This window comes from Anomaloglossus baeobatrachus, chromosome 1 (assembly GCF_048569485.1).
Source record: "Anomaloglossus baeobatrachus isolate aAnoBae1 chromosome 1, aAnoBae1.hap1, whole genome shotgun sequence".
Taxonomy (NCBI): domain Eukaryota; kingdom Metazoa; phylum Chordata; class Amphibia; order Anura; family Aromobatidae; genus Anomaloglossus; species Anomaloglossus baeobatrachus.
The window spans coordinates 379,947,579-379,968,543 of record NC_134353.1 but is presented as its reverse complement, the minus strand read 5'-3'; the positions used below and the strand labels follow the sequence as shown (position 1 = coordinate 379,968,543).

The 20,965-nt window shown below is 45.0% G+C and overlaps 1 protein-coding gene across 1 annotated transcript in view; it reads left to right on the top strand.

The window, feature by feature from the left end:
- KDM4B (lysine demethylase 4B) overlaps positions 1-20,965 on the top strand; it is a 122,688-nt gene that overhangs the window by 12,245 nt on the left and 89,478 nt on the right. Inside the window, exon 2 of the mRNA XM_075352512.1 lies at positions 18,948-19,122. Within this exon, the coding sequence (XP_075208627.1) occupies positions 18,982-19,122 (141 nt within the window). The 5' untranslated portion in view covers positions 18,948-18,981. The remainder of the gene's footprint in view (positions 1-18,947; positions 19,123-20,965) is intronic.

Sequence of the window (20,965 nt, the reverse complement as noted above, 5' to 3'; positions counted from 1 at the left end):
AAGCAAAATTTGTTGAACTGACTGAATGTTTAAGGGAAGCCTGTCACTTTAAAAATAGCCTGCCCGTGCATAGTTGGTGTATTCACACATAGCAGATTTGTTGCAAAGATATCTGTAACTCCTAATAATATAATTGCATACCTTCAGATTGCATTGATCCATGTTTTCTCCAAACATAAAAATATCATTATGCCTTGGAAGCAATCTTGCTTGTGACTGCTGCAAGATCTCCGGTGTCATCTGGAAGTTAAGAACAAATAATCATTTTCTTAATGCGTTTTAACCCCAAGACATCCTGTTGAAACCTGTGCCAGATTCTAGAAGCGTGTCTGATCACTGCTGCAGGAGGTAAGTAAAGATATATATATATTTTTTTTTTTTTTTAACTATGGGCAGCAGCATGGGGGCCATATCTAAAACAGGGGGGGGGCATGTGCCATCAAAGAGGGGCGCAGGCAGATATAATATGCGCCGCTCCCCCAGACCGTCACCCCGGTGCGGTTTCAGCACCATAGTGATGTACAGTGGCTGTGCATGTTATATGAGCAGGAGCAGGAGATGTAACGCTGCAGCCTTCACCAGCTCACCAGCCTCCTTCAGCCTCCAGCACTGCTCCAAAGCGGCCCCCACCTCCCCTGGACCCTGCAGTATATAATCCGTATATTCGGATTATAAAAGTACCCCCTACTTTCCCCCAAAATTTGGGGGAACAAAAGTGCGTGTTATAAAGCGAAAAATACGGTAATTTACACACAACTGGAGGCTGCAGTAAAATTAAGCTACTTTTTGATGTTCTCGCGCCATTTTCACCAAGCTCCAAAAAGTTGGCAGGACGGGTTCGTAGTGACCATCACTCGTCAAAGTTGTGACTAGAGGCTGCATTCACTAAATCACAAATCTTACTCCAGCAGGCACTGGAGTAGGATTTGTGGTGAGGCACACACATTGGTGCACACCACTCCTTTGATGTACCGGATTCATGAAAAGGTGCATGCCTCTGATCTCAACACATCTCCTCATCAAGGCAACCATGAACAATGCTGGTCTTGGTGAATCCGGCCCAAAATCTTTATTAAATTTTAAACTTAGGAATTTAATATAAATTAAAAAAAAAAGGTGTAAATGTTACTCCACTCCTCATCATTGTAGTTGACGGAGCTGGAAAGAAAAGTTGTGAAATTATGGGAATCACAAGATCAACAGATGTGTTAATGATATGCAAATAATGGAAACAAATAAACACTATTTTCCAAAAATCTCAATTTATTCAGTATGGAGCGCCACGCATGGAAATTGCCACACGTAAACCCTTTTTATGTTCTCATTGGGTCTGTTCAAGCTTGTCTGAGGAATGTTCTGCCACACTGCGCTTGGCACACAAATCATCAGGATCCTCTGCTGACAGCTACTTTTGTCATGTTTGACCAATTATGTTCCAGATTTGCTCAGTGGGAGAGAAGTACGGAGATGCTGCAGACCATGGTAGATGGTTTAGGCTAGTTAAGCTGTCCACAGTAGTATGAGCACCGTGCGGGCTGATGTGTTGAAACCCTGCTCCTCAGACATTGTGGAGAAATGGCCATACCACAGGCTGATTATGTTGATCAGATTGGGATCAGTTTTTCTTAGAGATGGGGGATGGGGGGAGTACCTTCTCCATTTTGTCCGTCTGTGAAAATCAGACAGCACTCGGTTGTCATTTGAATGCGGACCCACTCTCTTATTCACAGACCCATAGACTTGAATGAGTGATTGCCATCTGATTCTCAGGGGCAAATTAAGCATTTTTATATTTTTTTTTTAACACGTCGAAATGAATTGGTCAGTGAAAAGAAAAAAAATTGTCTACACTGCCCCATTGAATAATATTGGTCTAAGTGCAATCCAGTTTTTTTTTTTTTTTTTTAAATGAATAGCACGTGGACCAAAAATATGGTCATATGCACAAACCCTTACACTGAGCTGTTGGTGAGAGGGGTCTGGCTACTGTACAATCCTTAACACCATGTTCCTGGGGGTACGACCAGTGTGATGATTACTCATGGAGGCTTCTACATGGAGTTACCAATGTGGTCACCAGACCAATCTCAGGTCAACATTGCATTCAAGACAAAACTGTAACTCCTCTCTAAAGAGGATAAAGCTCCATTCCAGCCTCCATTACCGTGTTGCTCTGCATCATGATAGCCTTTGGTAGTGGTACTGTGAAGTCAGTGGAAAATCTGTGGCTGGATGTCTGGTCTCGTAACCCAATATAATGCAAACATCTTCTGATGGTTTGTCTAGACGTTGATTGCCACCATATGCTTGCTATGTAATCTCTGATTTCACTTGGCATCCAAAATGAATTGAATGTGGAACCAGTGTTACTCCCATTTCTCCAAAGTGTCCCAGGAGCAGTTTTTTACAACATGACAACACTAGACTGCATGTTCCTTCTTCTACTGTTCGTAGCCTCCGTGGCCTACAAGTACTACTATGGCCTGCATCGTTTTTGGACTTATCTCCCATCAATCACATCTGGGACATCATTGCTCATCAATTACAAAGGGAACTGCCAGCAGCGGATCTTGATGATTTTATTGCTCAAGTGCCTTCAGGATGGCAGAAGATTCCTCAGATAACCACTAATAACCTCAGTGATGGCATACCAGGGCGTGTAGGGCAGGGTTTTCTGCACGTAGCTCATTCTCTATGCTGAATAAATAGAGATGGTTGGAAAATTTTGTTTCCACTTTTTCATCACTTGAATATCATTTATTTATATACTGAGCCTGTTATGTCCAGAATTCCATGAATTTTCCATCTTGTTACAATTTCAATATTGAGGTGTCAATATCACAAAGGGCTAGAAATTACGCCCATCAACAAATAGGTACACGAATGCTAAAGTGTCAGCAGAGCCAGTTATTAAATTTATCCAACATTAATAGTGAAGCAGGAAAAAATACAGGTTTTGAATATACGTTGCCAACAATAGCACTACAATGCATGCATACATATATAAATTAACGGAGCTGGTAATTGAGACCAATAGTGCACTATACTAATATAGTTTGTGCCCTTACAAATAGTATGCAAGACAAATCAATTAGGTGGTTATCTATCACAGATCAAAAACTAGATGTACAATCAAGCTTGAAAGTGTTGGCACACTTGAAATTGTTCCAGAAAATTAAGTATTTCTGCCATAAAATAATTAAAATTACACATATTTAGTTACACATGTTTATTTGCTTTGTGTATATTGGAACAACATGAAAAAAACAGAGGGAAAAGGAAAATTGTACATAATTTCACACACCAAAAATGGGTCAGACAGAATTGTTGGCGCCATTCCAAAATTGTGGGTAAACAAGTTTTATTTCAAGTATGTGATGCTCGTTCAAACTCATTTGTGGCAAGTAACAGATGTGGGCAATATAAAAATCACACCTGAAGCCAAATACAAGGCGAGACGTTGACTCAATTTTTGCAGTGTGTGTGTCTGCGCGCCACGCTAAGCATGGGGAACATAAAGAGAAGAGACCTGTCTGAGGCCTTGAGAACCAAAATTGGTGAAAAATATCAACAATCTCAAGGTCGTTTTCGAGAGATCTTGATGTTCCTTTGTCCACGGTGTGCAACATAATCAAGAAGCTTACAACTAGAGATGAGCGAACCCTTTTTTGGTTGTATACTAGATCCGATCACGCTGTTGTCACCCCCAGTGCGAGCCATTGAAACACTACAAGCGGTTCACACTGGGCTGAGCATCGAGCGTATTTGTGAGTGGTTGGCATACGTAAAGTACCCAAACTACGAACTTTTTTTTTTTTCTGTAAAGTCAGTTTTTGACTTGAAAACCAAACACCTCTATTTACAACCCATGGCACTGTGGCTAATCTCCTTGGATGTGGACGGCAAAGAAACATTGATAAGTTTGCAACACCGGATACTTCGGATGGTGGAGAAGCCGCTCCAATCAAGTTCCAAAGAAATTCAAGCTGTCATGCAGGCTCACGGTGTATCCGTTGAAGCGCAAACTATTAATCTATATTTGAATTAAATGAAAAACTATGGCAGGTGACCCACGTGGACCCCACTGCTGACAGACACAAAAAAGCTAGACTGCAGTTTGCCAAAATATATGCCAACATAGCTTTTTGGAAAAGCACATTATTCTACTGTTTACTAAAAACAGAATGAGGCCTACATAGAAAAGAAAACCGTACTGAAGTCAAATATGGTGAAGATTCAAAGATGTTTTGGGGTTGTTTTGTTGCCTCTGGCACTGGGTACCTTTACTATTTGCAAGGCACCATAGAATCTAAAGAGTTCCAAAGGATTTTGGGTTGCAATGTAGTGCCCAGTGTCCATAAAACTGGGTTTGCGTCCTAGACCATAGTTCTTCCAGCAAGACAATGACCCCATGTGTCAAGAAGCCGCCAGATATGGATGGAAACAAAGCGGTGGAGAGTTCTGAAGTGGCCAGTAAAGAGATCTATATCCCATTGAACACCTGTGGCGAGCGCTAAAAAAGAACACCTGGACAAGTTTGCTAAAAAGAATGGTCCAAAATTCCTCGTGGTGAAAGACGCTTGTTAATTGTTAAAGGAATCTTATTTTTTGGGGAATTTAAATGGAAATCCCAAAGAAAGTGCTCAGTATAGAGCACAGGATAAATGTAGACCGAAAATTATATGATAAAAATGTTGGGTACCCCAAAATATTACCAATTGAAAACTTCAACTTATCCTACAAATACCAAGTTCTTGTCAGGTCTGTCATTAGTGAACAGCCACCGCCTCCTCCCCCTCCTTTCCCCCCTAAAAAAAAAAAAAAAAAAAGTCTGCACTCTCAAATCCAAATGCCCCCTTCCTTTTTTTTGCCCTGAGTTTCCTCCTGCATGTATACTATGGCATTACTGTAGCAGGTAGCCCACTTAAGGCTATGTGCGCACGTTGTGTTTTTCCCTGCGTTAACGCGTTTTGAACTGTCACGTTTTAGTGCCAAATTGCATGCGTTCTGCTTCCCCAGCAAAGTCTGAGAAGTCCTGAAAATTCAATGCGCACTCTGCGTTTTTTAAACGCAGTGTTTTGGATGCCAAGAATCGCTGCTGGAAAAAATCAGCATGTCACTTCTTTTGTGTGTTGTAGCTGCATTCTCCACCCATTGAAATCAATGATGTGGGTCAAAACGCAACCAAAATGCACTTGGACTTTTTTGACAAAACGCAGGTCTTTTCAGTCTTTCTCTGGATGTCTGTCAATCTCCCTCTGTCGGTCTCTCATACTCAACGATCCTTGATCACCAGCGCGGCGCTGCACGGCTGTCACAAAGCTCCGGTGGCTTTTCATCTTTTGAAAATGCCGGCCGCTCATTATTCAATCTCTTATTCCCTGCTTTCCACGCCCACCGGCGCCTATGATTGGTTGCAGTCATACATGCCCCCACGCTGAGTGACAGCTGTCTCACTGTAACCAATCACAGGTGGGTCTATATCGTACAGTAAAATAATTTTAAAAAAAAACTGTGCGTAGTTTCTCCCCCTCTCCCCATTTTGATACCAGCCAGGGTAAAGCCACACGGCTAAAGGCTGGTATTCTCAGGATGGGGAGCTCCACGTTATGGGGAGCCCCCCAGCCTAACAATATCAGCCAGCAGCCGCCCGGAATTGCCGCATCCATTAGATGCGACAGTCCCGGGACTCTACCCGGCTCATTCCGAAATTGCCCTGGTGCAGTGGCAGTCGAGGTAATAAGGAGTTATTGGCAGCAGCCCATAGCTGCCACTAAGTCCTAGGTTAATCATGGCAGGCGTCTTCCCGAGATACCTTCCATGATTAACCTGTAAGTTAAAGGATTTTTTCGGGTGTGTTTATTTTCTTTCTTTTGAATAAAAGACAAAAAAAAAACACACACTCTTTCACCACTTTAACCCCCCAAATACCCATCCAGGTCTGGCGCAATCCACACGACTTCCCACAACGCTCTCAGCTCTGCTACATGAAGCTGACAGGAGCGGTCACAGACCAGACCGTTCTGTCAGCTCCATGCAGCAACTGAAGTGAGCTGCACGATCAGCGATGACGTCAGTAAGGTTACCCGTGGCCACCGCTGGATCCTCCAGTTGTGACAGAAAGTTGCCCGAGTGACTGAAGTGAGCTGCGCGATCAGCGATGACGTCACAGGTGATTTGCTGTCTCGGGTGGAGGACTCCAGCTGGCCGCGGGTTACCTGAGTGACGGCACCGCTTATCGCGCTGCTCACTTCAATCACTCAGGTGATTTAGCGGTCACCGGTGAGTCCTTCACGGGTGACCGCTAATCGGGACGCGACACACTGACAGAGCCGCGGTATGACAAAGAAGTCGGGTGAAGTTAATCAGAGTTCATTCTCATCGCGCGACTCTGCTGTCAGCGGGCATGTAGCAGAGCTCCATTGCCGTGGGACCGCACTACAAAAAAAATGCATCCAAATCACATGCAAAATGCATCCAAAATGCATGCGTTTTGGATGCATTATTTTTTTTTTTTTTACAACCGCAGTGTTTACAGTTTAAAGGGTGCGTTCTTTTCCGCACTGCTCAGAACGCAACGTGCGCACATACCCTAAAAGTTTACGTGATGCATGTTTCCAGGTGCAAAAGCTGTGGGCATACTTGCAATACCGGGGACCAGAAATGACTGGGTGTGACTGCCCGGAGTTAGTGGATAGGAGAGGAGATAAGCTGGTCACGGCCAACCTAGGTGGCCCAGTGTTTCCTTTTAGAGCACAGTGAAATTAACATTTAATTTTTAAGTCCACCTTTTCATGGAGTTCTTTTTAAAAGAAGCTGGAGTTTTGAGGGTAAGACCAACGAAGTGGGGTGGGGAGGGTACAGGTTGGTCGAAGTTGGCGGGTGTGATGCCTGTCTTGGTGGGCATGGCCTTACGTTTCTTTTGCGCGGTATATCAAGAGACTCTGACATGTAAATGTATTTTATGCAGCCCGTAACAAGCTTTAATTACCCCCATACCCCACTTCTGTTATAAAGAAGTCCATGACCCACTATCTCCAGGCTGTGATGCCCACTATCTCCGCGCGGTCACGGCCAGCCACTTCCGATCCCCCAATACTGCAAGCCATGCCCAAGCTGGGCATATTGGACAGTAAAATGGCATATTTGCCATTGTCACTCTGCAATATCGACTTTCTTGCAAACACCTTTGGGGCTAAAATAGTCACTGCAGGTGTAGATTAATTCCAAAATGTGGGCTTTTTGGCATTTTTCTCTTGTTTTGGCACAATAGAAGGGCTCTGCAAATGGCATTCACAATCTAATCCAGCAGATTTTTGGCAAAAGTCACCAAATTGTTTTCCTTTCTTTCGAATCTTGCCATGTAGCCAAACAATAGTTTGACGAGCCATTGGGTGTGCCCTTGTTTCTGATAAGTTGCAATCATATTTTGGAGTCCATTTTTTTTTTTCCCTATTCTCCCCTGTAAAATTTGCAAATCTGGGGCCATGCCAATATTTTAGTGGAAAAAATGTATTTTATTATATTTTTCTATTTTCTAATCAGTCACAACTCTGCAGCAGAGCTGACAGTACTAGGGCAGGACAAGTGGTGCTAATGTTTGTTAGGACCAACTTGAGCTCTTCTGTCTGGTGTGAGCTCTGCTGTTTGGTGTGAGCTCTGTGTGGTTATGAGAGCAACGTGTACTTGGTTGACACCAGTATCTCCTCCTTTCATTTAACCCATTAATTCCAGAGCCTGGTTTTCACCTTCATGACTGGACTGGACTCCCCAAATCCCCCTCCCAATTCCGACCAGTGTATTCAGTAACACTTCAATGAATCCTGGCGATTTGAGGGTTCTTTTTGGGGGTTTTTCGTGACATATTGTACTTAATGTTAGTGGTAACTTTAGGACTAGAGAACTAAAGATTAGCGGACCCAAGGTTTCATGTTTGGTGTTCATACCAAACAGACTTTACAAAAAAAATCAAAACAAAAACATTTTTGGTTATGAGTTTGGGTGCTTTACGTATGTTGACCACTCAAGTGAGCATCGCTGTGCTTGGGTATGCTTTAAATTTTTTTTTATATTTTTTGGCTAGGGATCATCCCACTGAATGCCCGTGCTCCCTTACCGTGGGCAGAACACTAGCTTGACAACACAGGGTGAGGGAGCCATACATTGGTTAGACTTTATTCGTTTGTCAACAGGCAAAAACATATTGTACATTCCCAGCAAAACACAAGATGGTACAAGCGACAGTCTCGCCCATTCACTGGCCCATTAGGGATTAGTCTTCGTGACTTTGGCAATTCCAGGGCCAACTATACTAGCCAACAGCACCCCGCTTTTGGCAGGCACCCACTGAGAAGAGATGGCGGCAAGCTTAGGAAGCTGACCAAGTATAGCAAGATATGTAGCCAGGCAACATAATTGTCCCAACCTGTGTTCTCCAAGCGAATGTAGGCTCCGATCAGTCTGACAGGAGACAATTGCTAACTTATTTTGATTTAACAAGCTAAGGAACCATACGTCTGGCCTAATTAAGAACAAAGCGCGCACACAGACACACACACACACACAGGCCAGAAGCTGAGTCGTCACATCCAGTAGCATAGCTACCAGTGGGGCAGAGGGGGTGGTTGCCCTGGGCCTCATGCTCAAAGGGGCCCACCTGTAGCTTCAGCTACTCAACTCTGCAGGGGTAGAGCAGGGTAAATTTGTACATCCGGCATTTGCTGGAGGGGGCGGGGAGACGCAAAGGCACAGAGATCAGGCTGCAGTGAAAACAAGAAAAAATGAAAGGAAAGTGCTGATGGGTAAATCAGCAGTCAGCAGGGGGCTGCTGTGGAATGCTCCTCCAATCAAAATACAGATTACTCTCTCACATGAATCTGACAGGAGCATTATTGGCAGCGCTCAGGATGAAGCTCTGCAGACCAGTGAGCTGTGTCGCTGCCAAATAGTGTGAGTATGGCAGCTCTGCACACACTGCTGTGCTGCTGGTCAGTGGAGGGCAGGAGACTCAGGACAGCACTTCTCGAGGGAGGGGAGGGCAGAAGACTCGGGACAACACTTCTCGAGGGAGGGGGACGGGAGGGCAGGAGACTCGGGACAACACTTCTCGAGGGAGGGGGACGGGAGGGCAGGAGACTCAAGACAGCTCTTCTCTGGGGAGGTGATTGTTTCATGTGAACACTGGAGAACGACTGTCCTATTTCTTCATATCTGTGAAAGTTAGGAATAGTGTGACACCCCCCACCCCACCCCACCCAACCTGTGTCTGCACTCAATGGTGGGGGAGGGAGAGTTCAGGGATGTGCAGGTCTGTGACACTGCCATGACACTCTGCCCTGCTACACTGCTCAATTACTTCAGCCCGCCACTCTGGCCCACCACTGTATACTGATGCCTGCTGCACGGTGCTGCTGTCCAGACACTGTACTGAAAGGTAACCATAGGACAATGCCACCAGTCACAGTGACCTCATGACAACTGTGCGCACTAGAAAATGGAATTTTCTTAAGAAAATTCCGGACCCTCTGAAAGATTACCGTACTTGCGGTAAGAAAACCCCGCAGCAAACCGCACCCGAAATCCGCATGCAGTTTTACCGCAGTTTGCTGCGGATTTGCCGTGGTTTTGCTGCGGTATGTCCCTGTTATTTTGATAGCACAGGGAGGTGCTCGCCTGTCCCTGCTCCTGCTGTCCGTGGTGCTGAAGTCTCCCGCGATGCTGTGTCCCGTGGGGCTGTCTCCGGCGCTCTGCTACTTACGGATCGGCTATGCAGTGCATAACTGCATATGCATGAGCTGGCCTGTAAGCAGGAGACCGCATCTAATGGTTGCGGCAATACTGGGCGGCTACTGGCCGATATTTTTAGGCTGGGGAGCCCCCCAACCTGAGAATACCAGCCCCCAGCTGTGAGGCTTTATCCTGGCTTATCAAAATTGGGGGGACCGCGCGCCGTTTTTTTATATATATTTTTTTTTTTTTTAAGTTATTTATTTTTTTATTTTACTGTACGCTATAGACCTGGCCATCGGCGGCTGTGATTGGTTGCAGTCAGACAGCTGTCACTCAGCGTGGGGGCGGGTCTGATTGCAACTAATCACAGCCACCGGTGAGCAGGTAAGGCATGAATATGTTATGAGACTAATGAGCGGCCGGCTCTGGAAGATGAACTGCCACGGGAGCAGTGTTTCAGCCGACTGGTGATCGGTGAGTATGTAGCGCTTGCTCCTACCCCTTTGCGCCAGATTGTGTTCCCCATAAACTTTATATGGGGAGCAGCATGTGGCCAGATACCGGGGATCAACCCAGTGTCAGCGGGTGATTGATCTGCCAGCCCTCCAAACCGCAGGGACCTGCAGAAAGTGACATGCACATAAATTCTGCAGCGGAAATTACGCAGCAAAACCCGTAGGGACAAAAAACCGCAGTGTGCGCACAGCATTTTTTTTTTTTTTTTTTTTTATCCCCATAGGTTTTGCTAGGGAAGGACTGCAGAAATGTTGTAAACATTTTCTGCAGCATTCCTTTAGCGAAATATGTTGCAATTCTGCGGTAAAATCCGCAGCATGCGCACAGGGCCTAAAGGAGTTTTTTCACTTTGTTAATCTTCGTCCAAGAGTGCACTTCAGTGTAAAAAGAAATACAAAGTGTGCTGTCGTCACCAACCCTGGGTCTACTGCCGGTTTCTGCTGCTGGTGTCTGGTATTGACCATTTCACTGACATCACGATGACAGTGCAACAGCCAATCAGTGAACCGACCAACCCGCTCAGAGCTGCTGAGCTCACTGATTGGCTGCTGCACTGTCATTGTGATGTCGGTGAAATGGTCAATACCAGAATCATCAGTTGTTTTCCAGTTTGCACCACTCATGTAAATTCACCCTTGCAGGTTTGTCCGTCTGTTATTAGACCTCTTCATGTGGATGGTGGTCTGCATGGGGGGCACTACAGCAGGGCATGCGCTGGGTGTGCAGTGCAATGAGTGGGGACAGCATTAGACGTTACCCAGATCCTCGCTGTACAGACCCGGCTCTTGTGCTCGCTGACTTCTCTCTCTGAGGTCTCATCATGTTGTCAGTTTTTCTCATGAGTTTTATCAGTGTTTCTCACAGATAGGGCCCGTACTAGTGATGAGCGAGTATGCTTGTCACTACTCGGTACTCGCACGAGTATCACTGTACTCGGGCTACTCGGCGGGGACCGAGTAATCTCGCGATACTCGTGCTGTACTCGTGGTCTTCATCCCTGCATGTTGGCGCTCTTTTGAGAGCCAGCCCTCATGCAGGGATTGGCTGGCAGACCACTGCAATGCCACAGCCCTGTTACCGTAGTTGTGGAATTGCAGTGATTGGCCGGCCTGCACAGCGTGACCGAGCCTTTATACCGGCGGGCGCGCTGTGCTCTGCACACAGCCATCCAGACAGTCAGTGCAGGGAGAGTGTTGCTGCTTCAGGGAAAGGTTTGCGGCCCTTTATAGTTATTTCCATAGCAGGGCTGCAAACAGTGTGACCAGAAGTCCTTCTCAGGACTATTGTAGTTGTATACAGGCAGGCAGGGTATAGCCAGGTTGGAGTACAGGAGCAGAGTCCTTCTCAGGACTATTGTTGCTGTATACAGGCAGGGTATAGCCAGGTCGGAATACAGGCTAGTGACCAGAAGAGTCCTTCTCAGGACTATTGTAGCTGTATATAGGCAGGCAGGCAAGGTATATAGCCATTCCTAGTGGTGACCGTATACCAGCCTTCATCATATCTGGGGCTGGTGTACACAGTCTAAAACAGTCCTGATAGTGTCAGACTTCTCAGTAATTGTCGCTCCTAAAAACCTGTTAGGTTCTTAGTGCGTCCGTGCTTGCATTTAAAAACCGCACGTGTGTGCCTGTCTGTGGCAGCGTGCAGGTGAACTTGTGTGCGTTTTGCACAAACTTGGATATAACGCACAAGTCTAGTGAATACACGTCAGCACAGCATTGCAAAATGCGCAAGGGCGTTGGCAACGAACAAGGAAGTGGACGTGATGGTGGTGCAGGCCGAGGTCGTGGGCAAGCTCTAATTTCGCCACAACAAAGGGCCACATCTACTCGCTCGCACGTCCTGTCCCAAATTCTTGGGGACCGCAGCAGTACACCGCTCTTGAACCAAGACCAGTGTCAACAGGTTGTTAGTTGGATAGCGGATAATGCTTCCAGTCAGATTGGCACCACCACAAACACTCTGTCTTCCACACGGTCAAGTGTCAGTAGCCGTGATACTGCACCGCACATTTCAGAACCTGATCCTCCTTCCTACCACAAGGCTGAGTACACGTCCACGGACATTACTGATCCCACACTTGGACACTCGGAAGAGCTGTTCACGTTTCCATTGGCACATTCTGGCCTCTCGCCAGCTCCTGTTGAAGTGGGTCATGAGGAGATTGTATGTACAGATGCCCAAATATTTGAGCAGCCACGTTCTCACGAAGTTGGCAACGTGTCTCAACAAGGGGTGGACGATGATGAGACACAATTGTCAGGAGGAGGAGCAGGGTGCGGAAGAGGAAGACGACGTGGTGGATGATCCAGTAACTGACCCAACCTGGCAGGAGGATATACAGAGCGAGGACAGCAGTGCACAGGGGGAGGGGAGGCGTAGCATCCCAACAGGCAGTAAGAAGCGGGGTGGTGGCCCCAGGCAGAAGTCAGGCAACCGTTCCCCGGAACAACAACACGACACAAGGTGCCTGTACAAATGTTAGGTCTTCCCGAGTCTGGCAGTTTTTTAAGTTGGCTCCAGATGATTTTAAAAAGGTCATTTGCAACACCTGCCGTGCCAGCATCAGCAGGGGTACCAAAACTAGCAGCCTGACCACCACCAGCATGATCAGGCACATGTCAGCCAAGCACCCGACTTTGTGGGAAGTACAACAGAGTCGAGGAGCAGTGCTTGCTGATGTCACTGCTACGTCTTCGCTTGTGGTGCATGCGAGCCAATCCCCTGTCCATGCTGCCTGCGAACAAGCCTCCTCCGGCCCTGCACCTGCAGTTGCCTACGCAGAAATAACACCATCATCAAGCACGTCCTTGTCCCAGCGTAGCGTTCAGTTATCTATTCAGCAAACCTTTGAACGAAGGCGCAAATACACTGCCAACGCCCCACATGCCACACTTCTAAATGCTAACATTTCGCGACTGCTTGCGCTGGAAATGTTGCTTTTTAGGCTGGTGGAGACAGAAGCATTCCGCGACCTGATGGCGGCAGCTGTCCCATGTTACTCGGTCCCCAGCCGCCACTATTTCTCCCGGTGTGCCGTCCCCGCATTGCATAACCACGTGTCACCAAACATTACACGTGCCCTGAACGCTGTTTCAGCCAAAGTCCACCTAACCACATTGAATCTGTAATTATTAGTGGATGCTATCTTCCGCATTCGGAGAGGCCCTGATGTGCCTAAACAGTGGAAATACCCCCCCCCCTCATGTGACCCCATTTTGCAAACTAGGCCCCTCAAGGAAGCCATGTAAATGTGTGGTGAGCATCTTGAATCCCTGTATTCAAAAATTTTACATCATTGTGCCATGAAAATGAGAATTCCCCCCCCCCCCACAAACATGTTGCTTTTGCCCCAAATTTTTAATTTTCACAGGGCTTACAGCAAATAATGCACCATACAATTTGATGTGCAATTTCTCCTTCATACGCAGATACAACTGTTTAGGCACACAACAGGACTCTGAAGGAAAGGAGCGCCATTTTAGTTTTTGAATTCAGAATTGGCTGGAATAATTAGATGCCATGTTTCATTTGGAGAGCCTTTTGATGTGCCTAAACAGTAGAAACCACCCACATGTGACCCCCATTTTAGAAACTAGACCCCTGAAGGAATTTTACCTAAATGTTTGGTGAGCATCTTGACCCCCCCCAGGTGCTTCATGGGATTTTATAACATTGAGTCGTAAAAATGAAAAAAAAAATACCTTTTTCACTGTGGTGGAAAACTACTGTTTGGACACACTTGGGCTTGGAAGGGAAGGCGTGCCATATTAGAGTGCAGATTTAGTAGAAATGGTTTGGGGGTGCCACGTCACATTGGCAAAGCCCCTGACATGCAAGAAAAGCAAACTCCTCCACAAGTGACCCCATTTTACAAACTAGACTCCTAAATGAACTCCTTTACAGGTGCTATCACAGGCGTGTCACTGAATGTTATACCATTGTTGTCTAACACTGGTAGGGGAGTAGTGACGTACTACTCAGCGCTCCTCCCAGCGTTAGACAACATCGGAGAGCAGTGTACGGGACACTGCTAACAGGATCGTCTGCTGCAGATGTCGCTCACTATTGGTAAGGAACAAACGCTGTTCCATCCTGATGGCTTCTTTTCACCGCTCTTACCTGCATTGAACAAGCCGCGAGACAGTGCTGATGTTGATAAGGTTAACACTGGCTGCAGCTCAGCCAATCGGTGTTAGTTTTGTTTGTGCCCTCTTTTCCATGGCTGTACACAGCTGTGATTCGTAAAGATCACCCTCCCCTCCCCATAACGGAGGACCCCTTGCCAGACTAACAGTGAGTAAGTATATATGGGTGTTCTTTACTCAGAGGTGATAGAGGGGCAGGAGCTAAATCACTTGGGGATGAATAAGGCCCCGTTCCCTCATTTCTTCTTCCCTTCTCCCTGTTTCACCCCTGACTTACTGACTGCCCCCTACTCCTTGAAACACCCCTAACTGACCTCCTCACCCTTTATCACCCTTGACTGATTATGCCTCTTCTCCCCTGTCTCATTCCTGAGTTGAGGCCCTCTCCCCGTATCACCCCTGACTGAGTCCCTTTTCCCCATATCATGTCTGACTACTCACCTTCTCTCCCTGTATCACCTCTGATTTGCACCCCCTCCCCTCGTACCATCCTTGACAGTGAACCCCTTATTCACCGGTATCATCCCTCACGGACTGTGCTCCTTTTCACTGTATTAGTACTCACTGACTGAGCCCCTGACTTACTGAGCCCTCGCACTGCATCACCCCTGATTGAGGGCCCCCCCCTCTGTATCACCCCTGACTAACTTACCACCTTTTCCCTCAATCACCCCTGACTTCCCCCCACCACTAAGAAAATGAGGCACTTCATAAAAAGTTATGTCCTTTATAGGTAGGAGAGAGATTTCTGTAAAAGTGTATACAGGGATGTGAGGGAAAGCTGTCTCGCGCTATCGCTTCAATGTCACCCATAACTGTGATTTAGGGCCCCCACAACTATTACTGGGTGCAATCTAATAATGTAATTGCTGCAGAATTTCTACAATGGCAATCCCACGTAAATTAACAGCAATAATATCCACGCAAATATTGTGCAGATATTATGTTTACTAGTACACAAATAATGACCTATACCACTGACCTCAACCTTTCGATTGAAAATGGTGACTATCCGCAGCAAAAATTGACGCCTTGTTCATGTCAATTCTGCAGCTGCGGACAATTCACAATTTTCTCAACTTATGGATGAGATGTTATAAATTCGCATTCACTACTCTGGTGCTATAAAACATTGGTTTAGTGGTTAATACACATAAGTTGACATTTATCATTGAGCTTGCACCAAAATGTAGACGCCAGCTCTTTTCTATAACATTAAAGCACCACTCCAGCATTTTTCTTTTGTATTGTTTTTCTTTTTTTTTACTGCTGGAGTGTTCCTTTTAACTCTAGGTCCCTGCCCCCGGTCTTATACTCACTTTCTGGTGTTTTTACCCTTTCTTCAGCGCCGCATATCTTCTGCTGCACCATCTTGTGCCTGTATCTTCTGATTGGCCGGAAGTCAGAAGTTATGTCACAAGCGTTCCAATACAAGTCTAAGAGAGCCAGAGAGAGGCTCTCATAGACTTGTATTTAGTTGTGCCCTCCGGCTCCATGAAACACTAAAGCAGCCGGCAGATCACAAATCGCCAGAGATTGATGAGATAGGTGAAGACACCAGAGTGTAAGAGTAAAGTCGGGGACCTTGGATTAAAAACGCCACTTCAGGTGTAAAATTCTTAAAAAAAAAAAAAAAAAAAAAAAAACAAAAAAAAAAAAAACTGGAGAGGTGCTTTTAAGAAGTGTACTACCTTCTATTATACCCTGATAAGCATGGTTTACCACTCAATGAATAATCTTTTACATTTATTTCTATGCAGCTAAATGATGGGTCCAAAGAAGGATTTTCTCTGGTCTGCCCAGTCAGACACTGGCTTTAGCAGTCTGTAGACAGAAATGATAGGGTTAACACTTGGCCGGCCAGGGGAGTGGATGGAGTGACAGGGCACGCATTGAGAGGCAGTTCCTTGTAGGAGCTCAGTGGAGTGTGGGAAGAACATCTGATAGGAGCAGACAGGTGTAGTGAGTTGTTGGAAAGTACAAGGGAGCAGGAACCAAAACAAGCATTAGTGGCGACAAAATTTTATCATAGAAACAAGTTGGTGCAACCTGTATGACAGCAGTGTTCGACAGGAGTGACTCCAGTGTTATCCGGCTATGAAAAGGGACTTTGTAAGAGATGATCTGCCTAGCCAAAAACCCAGGAAGAAGAAAGTGGCTCTGAGTGGCACTTATAAGGAATCGTAGTTGTTTGGGTGCGGGAGTCCTAGTGTTACACATTGACCTCTGATGCCCTGCACTATTTACCCAGACTGTTTGCTTAGTAGTGTTCTTTGCTTATATCAACTTGTCTGGTGTCCTTTATTGTGAAGAAAAAGGGTCTTGAGGAACAGAACCACCCGGGTCCGAAGGCGTATGTACATACGCCCTTGGACAAAGCCACGGTGAAACGCGCGTCAGGATGTCCATTTGATAAAGTGTTTCAGCGTGTGCCTGGGCTTTACTTATACTTTGGCTGTTAATAGCTTCTTTATAATCTTCTATCAGGATGTACTTGCTATTGAATTAATTAGTCACTGTATTATTATTTTGTAATTTTGTGACACTATTTATAATTGTGATTATTTGCTCTTATTTTCTGTATGTCCAGATATTTCTTATATCTTGCTATTACAGCCTTATTACCAGCCACTTACCAGGCATGCTGTACCTTTTTTATCTGCTGCTGTGCATTGGATTATGAATTTCATGATTGTTCATGTATTGTTTCAATAAAGATGAAATTTGTTTATTAACTCCAGTGTAGTTGTTTTATAGGTTTTTTGTTGTAAAAAAATTTTTTTTTTTTTTACTTTCAGGATGGGACATTTACTTTTATTAACCCCTTCACGACCGGCCGATTTTTCGCTTTCCGTTTTCTTTTCGCCATTCTTTTTCAGAGACATAACTTTTTTATTTTTCAGTCAATATGGTCATGTGAGGGCTTATGGTTCATTTTTTGCAGAACGAGCTGTTATTTTTAAATGAAACCATAGGTTTTACCATATAGTGTACTGGAAAACGGCAAAAAAATTCCAAATGCAGAAAAATTGCAAAAAAAGTGCGATAGCACTATTGTTTTTGTGATATTTTATTCACTGTGTTCACTGTATGGTAAAACTGATGTATAGGTATGATGCCTCAGGTCAGTGCGAGTTCGTAGACCCCAAACATGTATAGTTTACTTTTATATAAGTGGTTAAAAAAAAATTCGGACGTTTGTCTGAAAAAAAATGGCGCACGGTTTATGCCATATTCCGTAACCAGTAGCGTTCTCATTTTTCGGGATCTATGGCTCAGTGACTGCTTATTTTTTGCGACTCGAACTGACGTTTTTAACGGTACCATTTTTGCGCAGATGCTACGTTTTGATCGCCTGTTATTGCATTTTGTGCAAATGTTGTGGCGAGAAAAAAACGTCATTTTGGCGTTTGGACTTTTTTTGCCGCTACGCCGTTTACTGATCAGATTAATTGATTTTATATTTTGATCGGGCATTTCTGAACGCAGCGATACCAAATGTGTGTATTTTTTTTTTTTTACAAAATTTAATTTTCAATGGAGCGAAAGGGGGGTGATTTGAACTTTTTAGGTCTTCTTTTTTTTTTTTTTTATTTTACTAGTCCCCCTAGGGGGCTATAGTGATCAGCAATCCGATCGCTCTGCACTTTACAGCCTTGTAGCTGTGATCAGCAGATAACAGCAGATACGTGCACTTCCTGCTTCCCTGGTCTGCGTGGAAAGTGAAAGTGGTTCATGTCTAGCACAGGAGTCCTCACATGACCCTGTGCTACCATGACAACCACTGGAAGGCACGTGATCATGTCACGTGACTTCCGGTATCGGGCGGTAAGTAAAACTTTACCGCGATCGCGTTTATAATGGCGCTGTCACATATTGACAGCGCCATTACAGGGGTTAAATGGCACGAGCAGATAACGATTTTGCTCGTGCCTAGCAGGCACACATCTCAGCTGTGAAAATCAGCTGAGATGTGCGCCGATCGCGGCATGCTGCTGCCGGCAGACCGCGGGCAGTAACGTTATGACCGCTAGGACGTAATTTTACTTCCCGCGGTCGTTAAGGTGTTAATCTGATCGCTGGTATAATGCATTGCAATGCACAAGCATTATTTATACCTGTCAATGTTACACTGACAAAACGCCTTTTAGACCATGCTCCTGGCATTGTCTAACAGGCCACCATAGCCAACTTACCCAGAGGTCGTCATTTGGCCTTGGGTTACCATGACCAGTTGCCCCCGTGATCACATTGTAGGGGTTACGATCTGATGGAAGATGGAGTGCATTCTCTCGCCTGGCCCAAATGCTCCGATCTCTATTGATTGCCGCATTTAGGGGATTAAACTGCCAGGGGCAGTGCTGGGACCATCTCTGGCAGCTCCTATGGTCGCCATGACATACGTTTACGTCATAGCTCGTCAACCTCTATCTACCCATGATGTAAACATCCATCAAAGATTCTACCGAATTTTCAGTTTTGAAACCATCAATGCTGTTTTCTTTTGCCCCAACAGTACATAATGCGATATATCTTATTTTTTTTTTGTAGATTCATTGTAGAGTCAGACTTGGTGGAATTCATCATGGGACCAGAAACACCGCCATCTCAGAATTCGGGCTGTAAGATCATGACATTTAGGCCCACCTGGGAAGAGTTTCAAGATTTTGGAAAATATATAGCTTATATAGAAACTCAGGGAGCACACAGAGCTGGTCTGGCTAAGGTAAGTGCCTAGTTTATAGTAATGAGATTTGGGAATGTGAAATTAATTTTTGATGTTTTTCTTTTCAAGCAAAGTATAGCTCAGCATATCCTGTCCTATTTTTAAAGGGAATCTGTTAGGAAGTTTTTGGTTTGTAATCTGAGGACACCATGATGTAGAAAGAGACCCTGACTACAGTGATGTCACTTACTGTTATGCTGCTTCACCTCAATGAGCTAAAAACCTTAAACAAGCGCAGTGTTAGTGGCATGAACAAGTATGTGTATGTATGTAAATATACATGTACTGTGTATATAATATATTTATAATGTATAATGTATACTGTGTGTGTGTGTATATATGTGTATATGTGTGTATGTATGTATGTATGTATGTATGTATGTATGTATGTATGTATGTATATATAATATATATATATAGATATAGATAAGATATAGATATATAGATTAGATATATAGATTAGTTAGATAGATAGATATAGATAGATAGATATATAGATATAGATATAGATATAGATATATATATATATATATATATATATATATATATATATATATATATATATATATATATATATATATATATATATATATATATAATAAAATTTATTAGAGTAATATTTTTTACATATACACTGGTACCGTGCTTAACGAGAACAATCCGTTCTGGGACTTTGCTTGTTAATCAAGGTACTCGTTCAGCAAAGCAAGATTTCCCATAGTAAATCAATGCAATGCTGACGATCCGTTCCACAACTTCTAAAATGTCCCATCCTGGTCCCCTATTCTGTCCTTCCACACATGCACAAACACACACAAACTCACACAAGCACACACGCACATATTATATGCTCACCTTACCTTCCGTTGCATCGCCGGTCTGCTGGGACTTGCTGTTCTCTGGTACGGGGCCGGGCTGTGTAACGCGTTACCATAACGACGAGCCAGGAAGTTCCCAGCCAGAGCGCTGACGTCAAAGGCAGAGCCGCTTGCCTCTGATTGGCCAGCGCTCTGCCTTTCAATAGTGGTGACAGGAAGTTCCTCCCTCATCGCTATGGATGCAGAGACACAGCGTGGACTGGAGCACAACGGCGCACTACAGCACCCAGGAGGCCGGCGATGAAACGAAAGGTAAACAGGCTGTTATATTATATGCTCACCTTACCTTCCGTTCCATCACAAGCCTCCTGGGTCTTGTAGTTCGCCGCGAGGACGTCGCGATGTACCCGGGAACTACAAGAACCATGAGACCGGCGGTGGAACGGAAGGTAAGGTGAGCATAATACTGTATGTGTGTGCGTGCGTGCGTGTGTGTTTGTGCGTACATGTGTGTTTGTGTGGACTGCAAGAGCGGGTCAGAGTGTGGTGGATGTACAGAATCGGAAGTGTGCGCGATGAGAATTTCGCTCGTCCAGCAAAGCTTTCTCGTAAAGCGGGTTACAAATTTACAGAAAGCTTTGCTTGTTAAGCGAAATTCTTGTTAAGAGGGTTACTCGTTAAGCGAGGTACCACTGTATATATTTTTACATACATACATGTACCTTGCTTAACGAGAATTTCGCTTAACAAGCAAAGCTTTCTGTAAATTTGTAACCCGCTTTACGAGAAAGCTTTGCTGTACAAGCAAAATCCTTACCTCACACACTTCCGGTTCCAGACATCCACCGCGCTCTGACCCGCACTTGCAGTCCACACAAACACACATGTACGCACAAACATACACGCACGCACACACACATGCAGTACTGTATTATGCTCACCTTGGCTTCCGGTCCACCGTCGGGCTCATGGTTCTTGTAGTTCCCGGGTACATCGCGGCAAACTACAAGTACCATGAGGCCGGC